This window comes from Balaenoptera borealis (genome assembly GCF_965194805.1).
Source record: "Balaenoptera borealis genome assembly, chromosome: 19".
Taxonomy (NCBI): domain Eukaryota; kingdom Metazoa; phylum Chordata; class Mammalia; order Artiodactyla; family Balaenopteridae; genus Balaenoptera; species Balaenoptera borealis.
Window position 1 is genome coordinate 30,255,904 of NC_138878.1, and position 20,967 is coordinate 30,276,870.

The window sequence follows — 20,967 nt, forward strand, 5'->3', positions numbered from 1 at the left end:
ATCTTCTCTTTGTTTGGTGTATCTGTACTTGCACGAGGATGTTTCTTGAAGTGGATTTAGTTTCATTTATCCCTGCAAGATTCACTTTACTTCTTGAATCTGAGGATTCGTGTATTTCATCAAGTCTGAAGAATTCTCAGTTGGTAACTCTTAAAATAGGGCTTCTCCCTTATGCTCTCTAGTCTGTCCCTCTGGAACGCCTATTAGACATACACCAGACATTATCATGCTATACTCTTCGTATCTAAAAAGTTTTTTTATATACTCCATTGTATTGGTTTTCGGTTTGTTGCCTCTCAGCTCTAAATTTACTGCCTCTCATACCTTTTGCCAGCTCTAAGAAAAAAAAAAAACGGATCTAGGCTCTTTATTTTTTCTTAGCCAGCCAATGTGATATTAAGCTTTGTCAGTAGTGGGAGCTGGAGAAGAAAGGCATTTTACTTCCCGGTTCCCGTGAGCTCCTCCACTGCTCAGCTCCTACAGCACATGCAGCTTCCTCAGTGCCCAGCTCCTGCAGTTCAGGCAGTTTCTTTAGCACTGCTTGGCCGGCAGCTTCTCCTGAACAACCTCCCGCTGGGTGGTTTTGTAGTGGAATGCCTCCGGTGAGACATCTCCCCAAGAAAAGCTTGGCAACCCTAGAGGGTGGATTTCCAGCAAGTTGCTCAGGTGTGGCAGCACAAAAACTTTTCTTCCATCTAGTGAGCTGTGGTCATACCCTCCCCAAAAGGTCACAACCTCAGCCCTGGTGGGGACAGGACCCTTCCTTGGGTGCTGTATCTCACAGCCTTAGGAGTAGTGGCTATTCCTATATTCTTTCGAGTTCTTGTCACTTCTTTATAGTCAATCTCTCAGTATTTCAACCCCCCTATTATAGTCAATAACTCTTTACATTAAACTTTCCCAGTTCAAATTACTATGTGGTTTTTCTCTCCTGATTGGCTCAAACTGATTCATCATGCTACATTATGGATAACGTCCTCTATTTTCTAAATAATTTCTTCTCTCATGAGCTGTGTCTAATCTGCCTCTCCAGCAGGATGTTTAACTTATTTGTTGAGTTTTAAATTTCAACGACAGTATTTTTCACCTCTAAAGTTACATATAATTCTCTTTCATATGTCCCTCGTCATTTAAAATCTTATTTTGTCTTTCTTTTTTTCCTAGTTCTTTCTTTAATGTCTTTAATCATTTAAAATTTTATTTTCTATTTCAGGAGATATATTAACAGAAATTCTTAAAGATCTAATCTTGTTCTTTGTTGTATTGCTAACATTCACTCATGGTAAATTGCTCCTCATAAATTAAAAATTTTTGGATTTTGACCTCATTTTATGGAGGGTTTTATCTTCAAGACTGAAGTGTAATCTAGATTGAAGTCGTTTCTTCTAACTGTTCTTTTTCTTTGTTTGTTTTTACCAAGTACCTCAAGGGTATTACCAGCATGGGATCTCTTTTCATATTACATTTTTGCCTTGAGAGTTCCTGGACCATGCAGATTAAGTAAAAGAAATCAAACCATAAACTCAAGAGAAGGCAGGCTTATGGCTATGAATTCTCAGGGGAAACAATTTTCTCCCTACCCAGAAACCATGCTGAGATAAATTTACTTGTTTCCCTGTGCTGTTTGGCAGAAAGTACTACCCTTTAAGGGTTCTGACTTTACTGGATTTCATTCTCACTGCTACACACTGGCCTAAGCCTCATCTTTCTTCCTCATATAGGCATCAATATCCAATTCCCTTGGCAACCAAGACCAACAAACTCTACCTGACAGCCACAGCATTGTCTAGTCTTTACTATATAGTCTCACAAATGTTATAGAAATTCTTCTCCTCTTTTAACATCATTTTCCCAACTCAACAGATTATATTCTGTACTTTCAACCAACTCATTTTCTTCCTTTTGACTTTCTATAAATAGAACACTTAGAACTATGCTTTAGCAGTTCAGAGTTCCTCTGGGCTCCACCCTCTACTTCAGATCACTTTATCTGTTGCTGTGTACCTTTAGTATCTAGCTCTTATTCTGCTTTGAGATTTTGCCCCTGAACACTGTGTTTCTTTGGTTCCTAGCAGTGTAGCATGTTGGCAATCCCCATTTCATCCATATGTCCAAACCAGCCTCCAGCTGGTCTAGAAGAGGAGATCAAGCAAATTCTGAATGGTTATCTGTGATGTCTGGCAACCTAAGTTGGTCACTAACTTAGCTAATTTCTAAGAAATGATGCATAATGAAAACGTATGAAGGAAAAACATACAAGAGAAATAGCAAGCAAAAGAAAACATGGATAACTAGATTTGAGGATTTAAAAACATGATCCAAAGCATACCTCTATATCATCTTTAAAGATAGCTGGGGCAGGTTTGTATTCTGGATCTTCCACATCCCTGTTAAATACCAACAAATGCTATGATTATTGTACTGAACTTCAAATTTCCCATGGCAGGACAAACAAATGGGGTATTGTTGGAAGGATTTCTTCGTATGTTTTAATGGTCCGACTGCAGTCTCTGTTCTTCAGCCAGAGGAGCCCAGGCCTAATAGCGTGAAGGCTATTTACATGGCAAGTCAGAAGAAAGCTAGTTCTAATTTACTCTAACTCCCAAGTTCACTTATAAATGTGGTATTAACCTTAACATAGTCTCTTACTTTTCTCTTTTGGTAAGAAAAGAAAGATAATAAAGGCCTCATAATAGGTATAATGAACAACATCGGATTTCTCTTCAGTTGTAACATGCTTATTAGCTTTCTTCTTCCCTCTTAGGTCCCTAAAATTTTATAGTCTTAATTGCCATGACTATTAAGAATGGAAAAATGAAGGACTCATCAAAAGAATGGGTGTGGGGAAGGTCCGGTCTCTTCCTTCATTGCACTCTGTTGGACAAGTGCTAACTTATTAGAGTATCATTGGCTCTTTTGAATTGTAAACTCCAATTCTCGTACTACTACATTATTTAAAGAGAAACATCACCGACATAGAATATGCTGATGTTGATAGAGCTATATGGAGAATTCATGACTCTGAAATCCACATACCCATCCATATAATCATTTGCCCTCTGTTCTGCAGCAACCGCTTTCTCATCAGGTTTTCCCACTCTTTCCAAGAAGCATAATGCCGGGTCTGCTCGGATAGTGTTATATTTTTCATAACCTAGAGGGATGACCAATTATGAAAGTAAAAAGGATAAAAAGAAGAAAAATATATAAATATAAGCATTCCTCACATTTATGATGAGTGATAGTTCTGGACTGAAGGGACCATATATTAAAATGATATAGGTTAAACATGTTTTCTAGAAATTATCACAAACATTACATGGTCTGGCAATATGTATATTTAAAAATCTAGATTAAATATATCAGTTAAAAGGAAAAGAGGAAAAACTGACCACACATAACATATTTCACATAAAAACTCTTCCTGAGAGGGGACGTTATGTGAGACTTACGTCCAAGAGAAGCAGTTCACATATGCCACCCATTCATGAGGAAATGTAGTGACTGACAAACATAGTTTGGGAGTGTATGCTTTATATGATGTATATAATAATATGGGTGTTACTGGAATAAAGCTGTAAGTGGAAATCAATAAATTGAGAAGTAGCTGAATTACACTATGCGTAGATGAAGACTCTACCTATCTTACTTCTCACTTACCATGTTTAAAAACTCCAATAAGGAGTGACTTATCAGCATCAAAATCCCACCATTCAGCAGGAACTTCTGAGTGGTCTGGTTCTGGGACCCAAACATCAATGTCACTTAAAAAAAAATCATGATATGACTTTATGAGTTACCATAAACAAGTCTAAGAGGGGGCAAAATTTTACATAGCTTCTAAAAAGCATTGTGGTTTTTAAGAAAAATAGGATACAATTTTATTCCATTTAAAAAAATTTTCCACAATTATCACGTATTAAAATTATAAAACTGCACAGTAACAACAAAGGTACCATAAAATTAATTAATATTCTTAAACAAACAGAAGAAATAAGTTTCAACAGGTTTACTTTATTCTTAAGGAATCATATTCTTTCCACTAATTTCCTTCAGATACAGACAAAAGGTTCTATCAAAAAGTAGAGTCTTATGTCAGCAAACAACTTGGCAAAAATCATCTGGGTCAAAAATTTCACTTTGTATAAGAGGAGACTGAGGCGCTAAAAAAGCAAATGAAAGGCTCTAGGCTGTAAAACAAGTTATGTCTCTTTTAGACCGCTATTGCTAGGAAAGTCACACTGAAAAATTAAGCACTGCTTACCAGTAAAGGAAGCCTAGCAAAGAGTTAATAATGTTTGACAAGGATTAGCAAATAAGTATCATTAATTTTGATATAAATACACGTCATTCTTAAATTGTATTCAACAGTCAAAGAGATTGGATAGGGTAAATTACCTGAGGGAATCAAATATTCTACTTGAGATTTTCCCTATGACATTAATGTATTATCAATTTTCAAAGAATCAGAGATATAATAAAAAACTTAACCCAAATTATATTAACTAGAATTTCATCTCTTCAGTACGGCACCATAAATTTTATAAATTAATTAAGAAAGGCCTATAGGTGTGAAGAAATGGAGCATTTCCTACTTATAACTAAGTTGTGTGGCAAAAGTTCATCTGTAAGTTGGCTGTCTTTGGGAATGCAAAATAAATTTTCATACAGATATAAACTGATAAATGGTCAATATGTTCCTGGGCTAGTCCACAAGAACCCAACAGCTAACCACTAATATAGTTGAAATAAAAGATATTGACAATTAAAAATAGTTTTAAGTTTTATAATAAAACATAAAAAATGGATTAAAAAATTACTTTTTATTTTTCATAAGTGTTTTGCCAGGAGACAAAAAGAAATTTTTCAACACTCTAAATGCACACCTCATTATATCTTATTTTGCTTAAAAACAGAAGCGTCACAATCACAATATTTTTTAGTTTAGTGCAGAAAGAGAGAAAGAGGAAGAGAGATTTTCCGGTGATATGGCAAAAGTTGAAAATGAGATGAGGAAAAATATAGTTAAAGAAGATATTTATTTTTTATTGCATTCCTGGTCAGGATTAAACAAAGCAGAAGCACAGAAAGACAAAAGAAAGAGGAAAGAACACCGGAGACAGGATGCCAAAGGGGGAAAAATAAAGTGGGTCAGATACTGTGCTTCCTCTTACCAATCATCAGGTAGCACTCTAAAGCTCAAAATATTGTGACTGTCATCTGAGGTGGAAGGTTTTTCCTGTTTTTAGAGAGTAAAAGGCACTAAATATATATCTCATGGGTTTTTTTAAAAAAAATTTATTTTAACATCTTTATTGGAGTATAATTGCTTTACAATGGTGTGTTAGTTTCTGCTGTATAACAAAGTGAATCAGCTATACATATACACATATCCCCATATCTCCTCCGTCTTGTATCTCCCTCCCACCCTCCATTATCCCACGCCTGTAGTTAGACACAAAGCACCGAGCTGATCTCCCTGTGCTATGTGGCTGCTTCCCACTAGCTATCTATTTTACATTTGGTAGTGTATATATGTCCCCGCCACTCTCTCACTTCGTCCCAGCTTACCCTCCCCCTCCCTGTGTCCTCAAGTCCTTTCTCTACATCTGCGTCTTTATTCCTGTCCTGCCCCTAGGTTCTTCAGAACCATTGTTTTTCTTTTTTAGATTCCACATATATGTGTTAGCGTACAGTATTTGTTTTTCTATTTCTGACTTACTTCACTCTGTATGACAGACTCTGGGTCCATCCACCTCACTACAAATAACTCAATTTCGTTTCTTTTTATGGCCGACTAATATTCCATTGTATATATGTGCCACATCTTCTTTCTCCATTCATCTGTCGATGGACACTTAAGTTGCTTCCATGTCCTGGCTATTGTAAATAGAGCTGTAATGAACACTGTGGTACATGACTCTTTTTGAATGATGGTTTTCTCAGGGTATATGCCCAGTAGTGGGATTGCTGGGTCGTATGGTAGTTCTAGTTTTAGTTTTGTAAGGAACCTCCATACTGTTCTCCATAGTGGCTGTATCAATTTACATTCTCACCAACAGTGCAAGAGGGTTCCCTTTTCTCCACACCCTCTCCAGCATTTATTGTCTGTAGATTTTTTGATGATGGCCATTCTGACCCGTGTGAGGTGATACCTCATTATAGCTTTGATTTGCATTTCTCTAATGATTAGTGATGCTGAGCATCCTTTCATGTGTCTGTTGGCAATCTGTATATCTTCTTTGGAGAAATGTCTATTTAGGTCTTCTGCCCATTTTTGGATTGGGCTGTTTGTTTTTTTGATATTGAGCTGCATGAGCTGCTTGTATATTTTGGAGATTAATCCTTTGTCAGTTGCTTTGTTTGCAAATATTTTCTCCCATTCTGAGGGTTGTCTTTTCGTCTTGTTTATAGTTTCCTTTGTTGTGCAAAACTTTTAAGTTTCAGTAGGTCCCATTTGTTTATTTTTGCTTTTATTTCCCTTTCTCTAGGACGTGGGTCAAAAGAGATCTTGCTGTGATTTATGTCACAGAGTGTTCTGCCTATGTTTTCCTCTAAGAGTTTGATAGTGTCTGGCCTTACATTTAGGTCTTTCATACATTTTGAGTTTATTTTTCTGTGTGGTGTTAGGGAGTGTCATAATGTCATTCTTTTACATGTAGCTGTCCAGTTTTCCCACTACCACTTATTGAAGAGGCTGTCTCTTCTCCATTGTATATTCTTGCCTCCTTTATCAAAGATAAGGTGACCATATGTGTGTGGGTTTATCTCGGGGCTTTCTCTCCTGTTCCACTGATCTGTATTTCTGTTTTTGTGCCAGCGCCATACTGTTTTGATTACTGTAGCTTTGTAGTATAGTCTGAAGTCAGGGAGCCTGATTCCTCCAGCTCCGTTTTCTTTCTCAAGATTGCTTTGGCTATTCGTGGTCTTTTTGTTTCCATACAAATTGTGAAATTTTTTGTTCTAGTTCTGTGAAAAATGCCATTGGTAGTTTGATAGGGAGTGCATTGACTCTGTAGATTGCTTTGGATAGTACAGTCATTTTCATAATGTTGATTCTTCCAATCCAGGAACTTGGTATATATCTCTCCATCTATATGTATCATCTTTAATTTCTTTCATCAGTGTCTTATAGTTGTCTGCATACAGGTTTTTTGTCTCCTTAGGTAGGTTTATTCCGAGGTTATTTTATTCTTTTTGTTGCCATGGTAAATGGGAGTGTTTCCTTAATTTCTCTTTCAGATTTTTCATCATTAGTGTGTAGGAATGCAAGAGATTTCTGTGCATTAAATATTGTATCCTGCTACTTTACCAAATTCATTGATTAGCTCTAGTAGTTTTCCGGTAGCATCTTTAAGATTCTCTATGTATAGTTTCATATCATCTGCAAAGTGACAGTTTACTTCTTCTTTTCCAATTTGGATTCCTCTTATTTTTCTTCTCTGATTGCTTTGGCTAAAACTTCCAAAACTATGTTGAATAAGTGGTGAGAGTGGGCAACCTTGTCTTGTTCCTGATCTTAGTGGAAATGGTTTCAGTTTTTCCCCATTCAGAAGGATGTTGGTTGTAGGTTTGTCACATATGGCCTTTATTATGTTGAGGTAAGTTCCCTCTATGCCTACTTTCTGGAGGCTTTTTATCATAAATGGGTGTTGAATTTTGTTGAAAGCTTTTTCTGCATCTATTGAGATGATCATATGGTTTTTCTCCTTCAATATGTTAATATGGTTTATCCCATTGATTGATTTGCGTATATTGAAGAATCCTTCCATTCCTTGGATAAACCCCACTTGATCAGGGTGTATGATCTTTTTAATGTGCTGCTGGATTCTGTTTGCTAGCATTGTTTTGAGATTTTGGCATCTATGTTCATCAGTGATATTGGCCTGTAGTTTTCTTTCTTTGTGATACCTTTCTTTCTTTGTGATACCACCTTGTGGTATCAGGGTGATGATGGCCTCGTAGAATGAGTTTGGGAGTGTTCCTCCCTCTGCTATATTTTTAAAGAGTTTAAGAAGGATAGGTGTTAGCTCTTCTCTAAATGTTTGATAGAATTCACCTGTGAAGCCACCAGGTCCTGGGCGTTTGTTTGTTGGAAGATTTTTAATCACAGTTTCAATTTCAGTGTTTGTGATGGGTCTGTTTATATTTTCTATTTCTTCCTGGTTCAATCTCAGAAGGTTGTGCTTTTCTAAGAATTTGTCCATTTCTTCCAGGTTGTCCATTTTATTGGCATATAGTTGCTTGTAGTAATCTCTCATGATCCTTTATATTTCTGCAGTGTCAGTTGTTAGGTCTCTGTTTTCATTTCTAATCCTATTGAGTCTTCTCCCTTTTTTTCTTGATGAGTCTGTCTAATGGTTTATCAATTTTGTTTATCTTCTCAAAGAAATAGCTTTTACTTTTATTAATCTTTGCTATTGTTTCCTTCACTTCTTTTTTTTCTAAAGATTTTTTTAAATTAATTAATTGATTTTTAAATTTTTTTTTAGTTTTTGGCTGTGTTGGGTCTTCGTTTCTGTGCGAGGGCTTTCTCTAGTTGCGGCAAGTGGGGGCCACTCTTCATCACGATGCGCGGGCCTCTATCGCGGCCTCTCTTGTTGCGGAGCACAGGCTCCAGATGCGCAGGCTCAGTAGTTGTGGCTCACGGGCCTAGTTGCTCCGCGGCATGTGGGATCTTCCCAGACCAGGGCTCGAACCCGTGTCCCCTGCATTGGCAGGCAGATTCTCAACCACTGTGCCACCAGGGAAACCCTCCTTCACTTCTTTTTCATTTATTTCTGATCTGATCTTTATGATTTCTTTCCTTCTGCAAACTTTGGGGTTTTTGTTCTTCTTTCTCTAATTGCTTTAGGTGTAAGGTTTGGTTGTTTATTTGAGATGTTTCTTGTTTCTTGACATAGGATTGTATTGCTATAAATTTCCCCCTTAGAACTGCTTTTGCTGCATCCCATAGGTTTTGGGTCGTCATGTTTTCATTGTCATTTGTTTCTAGGTATTTTTTAATTTCCTCTTTGATTTCTTCAATGATCTCTTGGTTATTTAGTATCATATAGTTTAGCCTCCATGTGTTTGTATTTTTTACAGATTTTTTTCCTGTAATCAATATCAAGTCTTACAGAGTTGTGGTTGGAAAAGATACTTGATACGATTTCAATTTTCTTAAATTTGCCAAGGCTTGATTTGTGACCCAAGATATGGTCTATCCTAGAGAATGTTCCATGAGTACTTAAGAAGAAAGTGTATTCTGTTGTTTTTGCATGGAAGGTCCTATAAATATCAATTAAGTCCATCTTGTCTGATGTGCCATTTAAAGCTTGTGTTTCCTTTTTATTTTCATTTTGGATGATCTGTCCATTGGTGAAAGTGGGCTGTTAAAGTCCCCTACTATTATTGTGTTACTGTCGATTCCCCCTTTTATGGTGGTTAGCATTTGCCTTGTGTATTGAGGTGCTTCTATGTTGGGTGTATAAATATTTACAACTGTTGTATCTTCTTCTTGGATTGATCCCTTGATCATTATGTAGTGTCCTTCTTTGTCTCTTGTACTAGTCTTTATTTTAAAGTCTACTTTGTCTTGATATGAGAATTGCTACTCCAGCTTTCTTCTGATTTCCATTTGCATGGAATCTTTTTCCATCCCCTCACTTTCAGTCTGTATGTGTCCCTAGGTCTGAAGTGGGTCTCTTGTAGATAGCATATATACGGGTCTTGTGTTTGTATTCATTCAGCCAGTCTATGTCTTTTGGTTGGAACATTTAATCCACTTACATTTAAGGAAATTATCGATATATATGTTCCTATTACCATTTTCTTAGTTGTTTGGGTTCGTTATTGTAGGTCTTTTCCTTCTCTTGTGTTTCCTGCCTAGAGAAGTTCCTTTAGCATTTGTTGTAAAGCTGGTTTGGTGATGGTGAATTCTCTTAGCTTTCGCTTGTCTGTAAATGTTTTAATTTCTCCGTCAAATCTGAATGAGATCCTTGCTGGGTAGAGTAATTTTGGTTGCAGGTTTTTCCCTTTCATCACTTTAAATATGTCCTGACATACCCTTCTTGCTCGCAGAGTTTCTGCTGAGAAATCAGCTGTTAACCTTATGGGGATTCCCTTGTATGTTATTTGTTGCTTTTCACTTGCTGCCTTTAATATTTTTTTCTTTGTATTTAATTTTTGATAGTTTGATTAATATGTGTCTTGGTGAGTTTCTCCTTGGATTTATCCTGTATGGGACTCTGCGCTTCCTGGACCTGTTTGACTATATCCTTTCCCATATTAGGGAAGCTTTCAAGTATAATCTCTTCAAATTTTTTCTCAGTCCCTTTCTTTTTCTCTTCTTCTTCTGGGACCCCTATAGTTCGAATGTTGGTACATTTAATGTTGTCCCAGAGGTCTCTGAGACTGTCCTCAATTCTTTTCATTCTTTATTCTTTATTCTGCTCTGTGGTAGTTATTTCCACTATTTTATCTTCCAGGTCACTTATCCGTTCTTTTGACTCATTTTTTCTGCTACTGATTCCTTCTAGAGAATTTTAAATTTCATTTATTGTGTTGTTCATCATTGTTCGTTTGCTCTTTAGTTCCTCTAGGTCCTTGTTAAACGTTTCTTGTATTTTCTCCATTCTATTTCTAAGACTTTGGATCATCTTTACTATCATTACTCTGAATTCTTTTTTAGGTAGACTGCCTATTTCCTCTTCATTTGTTTGGTCTGGTGTGTTTTTACTTTGCTCCTTCATGTGCTGTTTATTTCTCTGTCTTCTCATGTTGCTTAACTTACCGCGTTTGGGGTCTCCTTTTTGCAGGCTGCAGGTTTGTAGTTCCCATTGTTTTTGTTGTCTGCCCCCAGTGAGTAAGGTTTGTTCAGTGGGTTGTGTAGGCTTCCTGGTGGAGGGGACTGGTGCCTGTGTTCTGGTGCATGAGGCTGGATCTTGTCTTTCTGGTGGGCAGGACCGCGACCGGTGGTGTGTTTTGGGGTGTCTGTGAACTTATTATGATTTTAGGCAGCCTCTCTGCTAATGGGTGGGGTTGTTTTCCTGTCTTGCTAGTTGTTTGGCATGGGGTGTCCAGCACTTTACCTTGCTGGTCGTTGAGTGAAGCTGGGTCTTAGCATTGAGATGCAGATCTCTGGGAGAGCTTTTGCCATTTGATATTACGTGGGGCCGGGAGGTCTCTGGTGGACCAATGTCCTGAACTCGGCTCTCCCACCTACGAGCCTCAGGCCTGACACCCAGCGGGAGCACCAAGACCCTGACACCCGGCCGGAGCACCAAGACCCTGTCAGCCACATGGCTCTTACATGAGTCCTTGGCACATAGAAAGCACTTGATAACTGTGAACTAATATTGCTATAACTATAATTACAGGGACAAGCTGGGGGAGCGATTCATCTTCCTGCTAGTGTTGGATGGTCTCCTGCAGAGGTGGGGGCTGGCTGTGGTTCACCGTGGGGACAAAGACACTGGCAGCAGGAGTTCTGCGAAGTACTCATTGGCGTAAGCTCTCCCAGAGTCCGCCATTAGTCCCACCAAAGAGCTCAACCTCACGGTTTAAATGTGCCATATGCATGTTAAGTGTTCCTTAACTGCTAGGGAAAGGAATACAATAAGGTGCATGTACTCCTATTGTTGATTTCTGCTTTTAGAGATTCAGTTCATGTGCTATCTTTTGCATAAAGCCTCTAAACTTCCCCAGGCTAGATCATCCATTCACGATAGATTTTAAATCTATTTTGATTTAAATATTCATTTTGATTTAAATATTCACAGTATTCACAATGTGCCAACAATGGCAATAATAAGACAGACATATCCTTGCCCTTTTGAAGAGGTATCTGCAAAACCTCTTCAATACCTATGATGAGTGCTGTGACAGGGCACTCTGGGTATGTGCTTTACCCAGACATGAAAGGACAGGGAAGCTGAGTTGATGTTGGCTGAGCAGTAAGAGAGGGAAAATGAAAGAAAACGGGAAAGAGAATGTTCCTGCAAGAATGCAAAGGCCTGGAGGCATCAGTAACCATGGCATATTTGACAAATGCAGATCTAAAGTTCAGAAGAGAGATGTGAGCTAGAATTAGGTTCGGAAGTCATCAGTATGGAAATATAAGTTGATGCTGCAGAAAAGATGTGAACACCCAAGAGTAAGTGACGAGAGGGCCTACATGAACACATTTAAGAGACAGGTGGAAGAGAAGCCTGAAAATGAAAAGTGGCAAGCAGAATGCTAAAAAGAAAATCTACAGGAGAATGGTATCACAGACACATTTTAATAATACGGAAGTGGTCAATAAAGGTAAATAAGATAAACACTATGATATATTCATCAAATTTAGCAGTGAGAATATGGGTGAAGAACTTCTTAAAGTAGGTGGTGGAGTGAGGGGGTAGCAGCTGAATTGTAGTGGAATGTACAGTCAATGGGAGAAAAGAAAAAGAGGACAGCAAATACAGATACTTCTTTAAAAAATGTTTGGCTGTGAAACCAAGGAGATTAATAATATGGTAGTCTGAGGAGAACTGGGTGCAAAAGTGGTGTGTGTGTGTGTGTGTGTGTGTGCGCGCATGTGCGTGTGTGTGTGTGTGTGTGTGTGTGTTGAGCGAGATGTAAATATTTTAAAATCCAAATGAGAAGCCAGAAAGGGAAAGAATAATGAAAGAGGATAATTCATAGATCACAGTTCCTGGGAAATCACGAGGCGATTGAATGCAGTCAGACCAAGGAAAAAGAGGAGCCAATTAGTCACCAAATATTTACTGGGTGTTACTATTTCCCAGATTCTAGGGGCTGGGAACACAGTGATCAATAAGACAGATAGCATACTTCACCTTCAACCAGCTTAAATTGTAATGATAGGGGAAATACAATTTAAAAATAAATATAATTTTTAATACTAGTAGGCAACATGAATGAGATAAAATAAGGTTAAGTAATAGTGGGTGACTGGTGGGCTGCTTTAGCTAGGGTGGCCAGGGAAGGCCTATCTGAAGAGGTGAAACTTAAGCTGAGACCTGCATGATATGAAGGGGTAGTTCTGTGGAAGATTAGGGGAAAGAATATTTGTACTAGGGGGAACAGCACAGAATGAGCCTGACATGTTGGAGGAACATTGTGGATGAGGAACAGAATGGAGGAAGAGGTCCCAGAGTTATGTAGGGCACTGTAGGATTGGGCTTTATTCTAAGAGAAATGAGAAGCAACTGGAAGGTTTTAAGAAGTGCCTTGGGGCTTCCCTGGTGGCGCAGTGGTTGAGAATCTGCCTGCCAATGCAGGGGACATGGGTTCGAGCCCTGGTCTGGGAAGATCCCACATGCCACGGAGCAACTGGGCCCGTGAGCCACAATTACTGAGCCTGCGCGTCTGGAGCCTGTGCTCCGCAACAAGAGAGGCTGCGATAGTGAGAGGCCCGCGCACTGTGATGAAGAGTGGCCCCTGCTTGCCACAACTACAGAAAGCCCTCGCAGAGAAACGAAGACCCAACACAGCCATAAATAAAATAAATAAATAAATTAAAAAAAAAGAAGTGCCTTGGCCTGATTTTTGCTTTAGAAAGATCACCCTGGCTGCTGTGTGAAGGTCCGACTGTAGAGAGGCAAAATAAAAGGCAAAGATGGGAATTCCCTGGTGGTCCAGTAGTGGTTAGGACTCTGTTCTTCCACCGCAGGGGGCCCGGGTTCGATCCCTCATCTAGGAACTAAGATCTTGTATGCTGTGTGGTGCAGCCAAAAGAATACCCAACAACTCTTGAAAAAGAAGAGGCAAACAGACTCACTTAGGAGGCCACTGAAAAAGTCTAAACACGAGATAATGGTGGCTTGGACCAGGGAGTTAGCAGAGGAGAGAGTGAAAAGTGCTCAGGTTTGGCATATACTTTGTCAAGCTAGCAAGTCTTCCTGTAGGGTTTGAGGGGAAGAGGAGAATCAAGAATGATACCAGAGCAACTGGGTGGTACATTTAGTAGGATGGAGAAGGCTTGTATGTGGGAAGGTGGGGAGGAAAGAATAGGAGACAGATTTGGGAGATACACAGGAAGTTTGAGCTGTTAATTCGATTTTTCAAGTGGAAATGTTTAGAGGCAGCTAACTCAGAGCTTAGAGCTGAGGGGAAACGTCTGGGATGAATATGTAAATCTGACTGTCATCTGTGTATAGATCATATTTAATATGATGAGGGTGCATGAGTTTACTGAAAGGGAAAGTACAGATAAGAAAGAAAGCTGAGGACACACCTCTTGGTCAATCCAACATGTAGAGATCTATTAGAGGAATAAGAGCTAGCAAAGGAAAATGGAAAGGAAAGACCAATGTGGAAAAAAGGACAACCAGGTGGGTGTAGCAGCAAGGATGCCTACCGAAGACATCACTTCAAGAAGGGAGAAGTAGAATAAGTTTAGAGACTGATCACATGGTAGGTTATTAGTGGCCTGATTAAAAATCATTTCAGCGGGAGAGTGGAGATGAAAGATTAATTGGAATAGATTGAAGAGAAGATGCAAGGTAAAGAAGTAGAGACTGTCAACACAGACAACTCTTTATTTTCATGAAGGGGAGCGGAGAAATGGAGTAGTAGGACGTATGTACGATACATGATATTAAGGAATGTATATATGCCAAGAGAATGATTCAGTAAAGAGGGGGAAAATGATTTGGTAAAGACAGGCGATTACAGGCGTAAAATCCTTAAAAGGTAAGAAACAAGTTCCAAGCATAAGGGTTGCTCTTAGGAGGAGGATTTCTACTGCATCCCAAGGGAAGGAATAAATAGGGGGACACATACGACAAGTAGAACTGAAGGTAGCTCTTGTCTGATTGTTTCTGTTTTCTCTGTGAAATATATAGCAAAGTCATTATTGGAGGGTGATGCTGGTGGGACAGGAAGATGGCTTGAGGAGAGAGGTATGGAATGGTCCTCTTTAAGAGTAGGTAAGTGAACTACCTAGTCATGGTGGTTAAACAGCTTACTTGTGTTTAATTTCGCTTGAGATCAATGCTCATAAATTTGAAGTTAGTTATTCGGCAGGGTTTGTGTGATTTTCTCCAGCCATGTTCAACTGCTTAGGTATAGGCAAGGGGTAAAACGATTTTTCGGTTTAACATGAGTTGGGGTTGTGCCACGAATGTAGAACAGAGGGGAAAGCAGGCAAAGAATCTCAGTTAGTGAGTACAGTGCTGGACTACAGAATGCAGGTTTATAATGAGGAAAGTGGGGCATGAAGGTGGAGATGGATAAGATGGGGGACATCGTGATGAAATTAGAGAATTAGAGTGAAAAGTACCCAAGTTAAGTGAGTCTGAAGGAAATAAGTGACAGCTGAAATGCAGATTGAAGAGGTAATGCTGTTACTGGTGATAGTAAGATTAAGTATATGATTGTGTGTGTGTGTGGCTGTGGTGGAGAGGAAAGAAGACGATTGCAGATAAAGGTCAAGGAACTGAGAGACTAAGGTGCTGGATGGATCATATGAGGACGTAAAAGTCAGTCACTGCAGTAAGAGGGAGGAAGGTTAAGTTTTAGATTTGGTAGCAGGAAGCTATTACTAATGCTGATGTTATTATTCTTATGATAACTTTCAGTGACAGAGCCAATGATGAGATTAATAGACAAAAGGCAACAAAATGGCAAGGGTTACTCTAAGTTTGGTAGATTTTTCTTCCTGTGAATTTCACTGAAGATTCACTTAATATACAATTTTCTGGTCATTTAACTTTTGCCTCATTATGTTGCTGAAAAATAAACATGCTATTTAATTTACCTTGCATCAACTCCGTCAAACACTTTCTGACACTCATTTCCAATGACTTCTTGCTTTAGATAATACAGCATTCTTACACGAAGCAAGACTCTAAAAATGAGGCGGAAAAAGAAAATCGAAAGACACAAAGACATTAATCATTAAAGAAAATTCACCCATGGGGTTAAAATTAGAAAAGAATTTGTATAAAAATTTTTATAATGAAATAATAATAATAACTTCTGATTAAATAAACCTCATTACTATCATATATATAAAATAGGTTTCTTCAAAATCTTTACAATCATCATTATTTAATATCCAAGTAAGATATAATGAGATCACTTGGAGGCCAGTTTTTTTTCTCTCTCTGCTGATGAAAAGTGACACAAGAGGTACCATAATTTGCTGAAGGATACCCTGGTAAGAATAAGATTAGGATTGGTCCTAGACCACACTGTCTCTGTACTCAAAATCAGCATGCTTTAAGATTGTTAATAAATTCAGAAGTAAACTTTTAATGGGTTGTGTTAAAAATACCCTACTACCTACTTATTACAGTGGTGTTTTATATGTTTTTTGTAGCCTTCATCCTGAAGTAGCTGCTCAGGATTGTATTTTCGAAGCCATTCTGCTTTTTGTATATCAAATGAGCTTGTTTGAGTCTTTACTTTCTTCCCTTTTCGACCTCTGGGTACAGGGGCTGACAGGCCTGTTAAAATGAGAAGGACAAATGAAATCAGGGATAATTTGTATAAAGACGTTCAATTTGAAACATTTTTTTCAATGGAAGAAATTTCTGGAGACTTTCAGAGGTCTGTGTAGGCTATACAGAGATCTTTGAAATATTAATGGTAACAATATAAACTCAATCACAAGATAAGTCCACGTGACACCACACACATATTAACACAATTTCCGCCAACCACCCAATTTCATAACTCTAATTAATCATTCTGATTACCTCTATGTTGCAAAACATTTTTTTCCAAATGTAAAAACTGAAAGATCAAACCTTTCCCTCTGCTTTACTTTTTGCTTCCTTAGTTACAAAAACACAAGTTGTGGTCTCTTGATTTTCAAAACTGATTGTTACTAATAACATGGATTAGGTTTTGTGGGGTTCCTGTTTAAGAGAGCTAAATTCATTTGATTTCTTTGACATTTTTGTTGTGAAATACGTCAAAAATAAAAAACAGATTCCCACTCTTAACATATTCCATATTTGGTCAGTTTTTTATTAAAGGAAATAATACATAAAGTCCAATTCACTCCTTCCTTCCCAGAGATAGTCACTACCCTGAATTTGATTTTCATTTCATACACGTTTATACTTGTGTGTTGGAGAAATATTCAGTATTTAAGCTTTCATTACATTATACATGCAATTCTGTAACTTATTTATTATTTTTAATTTTTTTCTGAGATTTATAAATACTTGCTGATTCATGGAGGCTCTAATTCATCCATTTTAACTGCTGTGTAAAAATCTATTCTATGACTATATCACCTGCTTATTATTCTTCAACGATGCTGGAGTTGTTTCACTTACAAGTTTTCACAATTACAAATAATACAGTTGTGATTCTTCCTTTCAATTCTTGTCTCATATCTTTTCCCTGCCATATTCTACCAGCCAGGAGTTTCATCACAATGGTAAATAGAAGCACTATGTAGGTTTGTCCCATTTTTCCTTAGGATTCTGGTGGTTTTGGCCTTTATATTTTGATACTATTTTGTTCAGTGCATACAAGTTCATATTTGTTGTATCTTCTTTTATGGATTAGTCTTTTTTATTATGTAGTATCCCTTTTTAATCTCAATTAATGCTTCCATCTTAAATTGCATTTTGGTCTATGTTAATAATGCTCTGTATTCTAGTCCTCCTGACCCTTGTTGGTTTGGAAACTAAACAGTGCATATTTAAAAATACACATATTGAAATTTTCCTAATAAAATATGGAGATGTTTTATATTTTTAAATTTCTCCCTACCATAATTTCCTCAGATTCATCATTTAATCCTATTTACTTTTTCATGTAACTGCATGTTAATTTTTACATGTTAATTTGTAATTTTTAAGAGGTCTGTGCCTTGAATGTTTCTACAGTACTTCAGTCTTTTATCAAAATCATAGTATATCTGAAGTATCTTTGCAGATATTAATGATATTTTTTAAACAGTTGTCTTCTCCTTTCATAGTCTTTGTTTCCTACAAGTTCATTTTAGTGGTTTGTTTTTAGTCTCTCTCTCATGTTGGAGACGTTCCTCAGATGCCTGATACCCTTGGTTATTTGCTCATATTTAAGAATGACAGAAAAGTTGATAGGCAGGCTGAATGAGTGGAGCTGACTGTTGACTCTTTGAAGGGTAATCTGGCTGGCTTTTTCCTGTCATTATCTTTAGGTTTTGGCCTGGTCAGATTCACCAAGGACGATTCCTTAGTTTTCTTCCTTGAGTATGACACTGTCCAGTATACATATTCATTTAACAGCCATTTAGTAGCTCCATGTTGCAAATACCAATGAAATGCAGACATTCTCTATTTTATCTTCTCCAGAGAATAAACATTCAGTTGGTCTTCACCATGGCTACATGGAGTTGAAAAGAGTATTTAGGTATCTGATCCCCCTTTTAAACAACTTTTAATCAAAGCCCTGTCCTTTATACCCACTTTCAGAGGTCACGGATGTCACAAACTCCTGAAACTTTTAGATAATCTATGAAGCAAATCAGTTGGTTGTTGCCCTTTCCTACTGTTGACCTAAGATTCAGCTCTCTCTGGTTGTTTAAGTTAGTCATCACTAATCTAATGCTTCTAGGTTCCAAAATTCTTTTTCCATTCTCTCTACTTTTAAGGGTTTATCCTTATTTATTTTTAAATTATGGAATTAAGCATACACAAAAATAGATGGAATAATATGATGGATCACCAGATCTTATCATCCAACTTCATTAATTATCAATTCATAGCCAATTTGGCTTCATCTATATCCTGTTTGTTCCCCAACCTCCAACACTATTTTGAAATAAATCGAAGACAACCACCACTTCATTAATAAATGTCTGAGTATCTTTTAACATATGTAAAATATAAGGCTTCCTTAAAAACAAAACAAAAAACGACAATACCATCACCAGCCCTAAGAAATGCAATAACACTTACTTAATATTTAGTATTCAAATTTACAATTACCTAATAAAGATAATAGACAAATTTCTCCTGGGCTGTTTGTTTCAATCAGGATCCAAATAAGGCCCACACACTGCAACTGGCTGAGGACTCATAAACCTCTTTCAGGTTATAGCAGGGTTTTCAATCTTGGCACTATTGCTATTTTGAGCTGCACAGTTTTTCACTGTAGGGGCAGTCTGTGCTCTTGTGGCCTCTACAAACTAGATGCCATTAACATGCTCAAACCTGTGACAACCCAGGGTGGGAGCAAGATTGGGGCACAAGATCATGTCTGGTTGTGAACCAATGGTTTATAGATACCCCCCCCATTTCCTCCCCTTCCACTATTTATCTGTTAAAGAAACTAAAATTTATACCTGTACAATTTATAAAGCTTAATACCTTGAATTTTTTTCCCTTTATTGACATATAAGTTGGGTTTCAAGGAAGAGTGAAATTATATTTGTGTGAATCTTTTATCTTGACCAGAAATCAGCTCTTCACATTAATAATTTCATTGCCTCCTATTAAGATAGACCTCCAGTGACCACCCTAAACTGGGTGCTTTCTGTTCTTCTCAATCTCAGTACTTAGTTTATTTACTTCACAGTACTCATCATAATCTATAATTATTTAGGTAATTTATCTGCTTTCTTACTATGTCTGTCTGCCTGACCAGAATGTAAGGTTCACGAGCTCAGGGATCTTGTCTGGGTTGTTCCTTCTCATCTTCCCAGTACTTTGCACAAGAAGCGCAGAACAGGCACTTTAACAGATATTTGTTGATTAAACAGAATAAAATTGTAAAACCAATTTAAGGGCATAGTAATCTTTTTACCTTTATAGAAAATGCAATTATTTTACGCAAAAAAGAATGTTCGTAGGGTTATGGAGCAAATGTTACTTGTATATACCTCTGATGGGACTATAAATTGACACAGCCACGTTTGACAGCAAATTAAAATAGTTATAACAATTTTAAATGTATATACCACAGTGTTCCAAATTTTAATATACACACTAATTGCTGAGGAACTTGTTAAAATGTAGATTCTGATGCGGTAAGTCTGAGGGCTAAGATTCTGCATTTCTAAGAAGCTCCTGGGAGATGCTGATGCTGTTAACACACAGACCACATTTTAGGTCCTAAGGAGGTATATATGCTGTACCTCAACAATTCCATTTCTTGGTATTTACTTTAGTAGAAGATTTATTCCTGTGCACAAGGAGGAACGTACAAGGATCTTCACTAAAACCTGTTTCTCAATTACCTAAAATTGGAAACATCCTAAACGCCCATCATCAAAGGAGATGCTAAATGAATTAAGAAATATCCATACTATGCACTACTAAGCAGGAGTTTAAAAAATAAAATAGATCTACATGAATACAGATGGGCTGATCTCTAAGACATACTATTGGGTCAACAACTTGTAAACAAATACATGTTTGATAACAGTATATAAAACCCAACCAAACTGATAACACTGGTCTTTTCCAACTTGGAACTTGAATTGAGAGTGAAGCTTAAGGGTTCTTTACCATTATCTGAAATGCTTCAGTATTTTATAGGGTACTATGTGAAGTGCTACTTACATAACTAAAACTAAATTTAAAAAGGAAATAAAAGAATGTTCTTACCTAGATGATTTTGTAGCTCTCTTGTCTGCCCATCTTCAGTTGGAGTAATGAGATCCCATATGAAGCCTTTAATTTTCTCATCTCCTCGGTAGTGAACAAGGCAATAAGCTAAGAGGGCTCGGCAAATTATTTCCACATCGTGCTCATTTAGCTGCCTTTTAAAACGGCCATGAGACAAAATCTCTCTCCATCGGCCCCACCTAGTTAAAAAAAGGTATATTTATATTAATACTGGGTGAAATTCTAGAGGAAACATAACTCATGGATAAAAGGCCTGAAACCTGCAAAAAACACACTTTGTCACTGATAGGATTTACCTATTAAAGTTTTTTCCCCCACAGAATAAACTGCAGAGTCATGGTATAGTAATTTCTAGTATATTTTATTGACTAATGGATAACAATATTATCCATTTTGTGTTACTGAA

At 37.5% G+C, this 20,967-nt stretch overlaps 1 protein-coding gene across 19 annotated transcripts in view; it reads right to left on the reverse strand.

Annotated features, from left to right (window-relative positions):
- Positions 1–20,967, reverse strand: part of CHD9 (chromodomain helicase DNA binding protein 9) — a 244,413-nt gene that overhangs the window by 31,279 nt on the left and 192,167 nt on the right. For all 19 annotated transcript variants that reach the window (XM_082366599.1, XM_082366596.1, XM_082366598.1 and 16 more), the window contains 6 exons: positions 20,541–20,740; positions 16,277–16,436; positions 15,746–15,835; positions 3,661–3,764; positions 3,037–3,154; positions 2,330–2,387 (listed from right to left, as the gene is read on the reverse strand). In XM_082366599.1, coding sequence (XP_082222725.1) covers positions 2,330–2,387; positions 3,037–3,154; positions 3,661–3,764; positions 15,746–15,835; positions 16,277–16,436; positions 20,541–20,740 — 730 coding nt within the window. The remainder of the gene's footprint in view (positions 1–2,329; positions 2,388–3,036; positions 3,155–3,660; positions 3,765–15,745; positions 15,836–16,276; positions 16,437–20,540; positions 20,741–20,967) is intronic.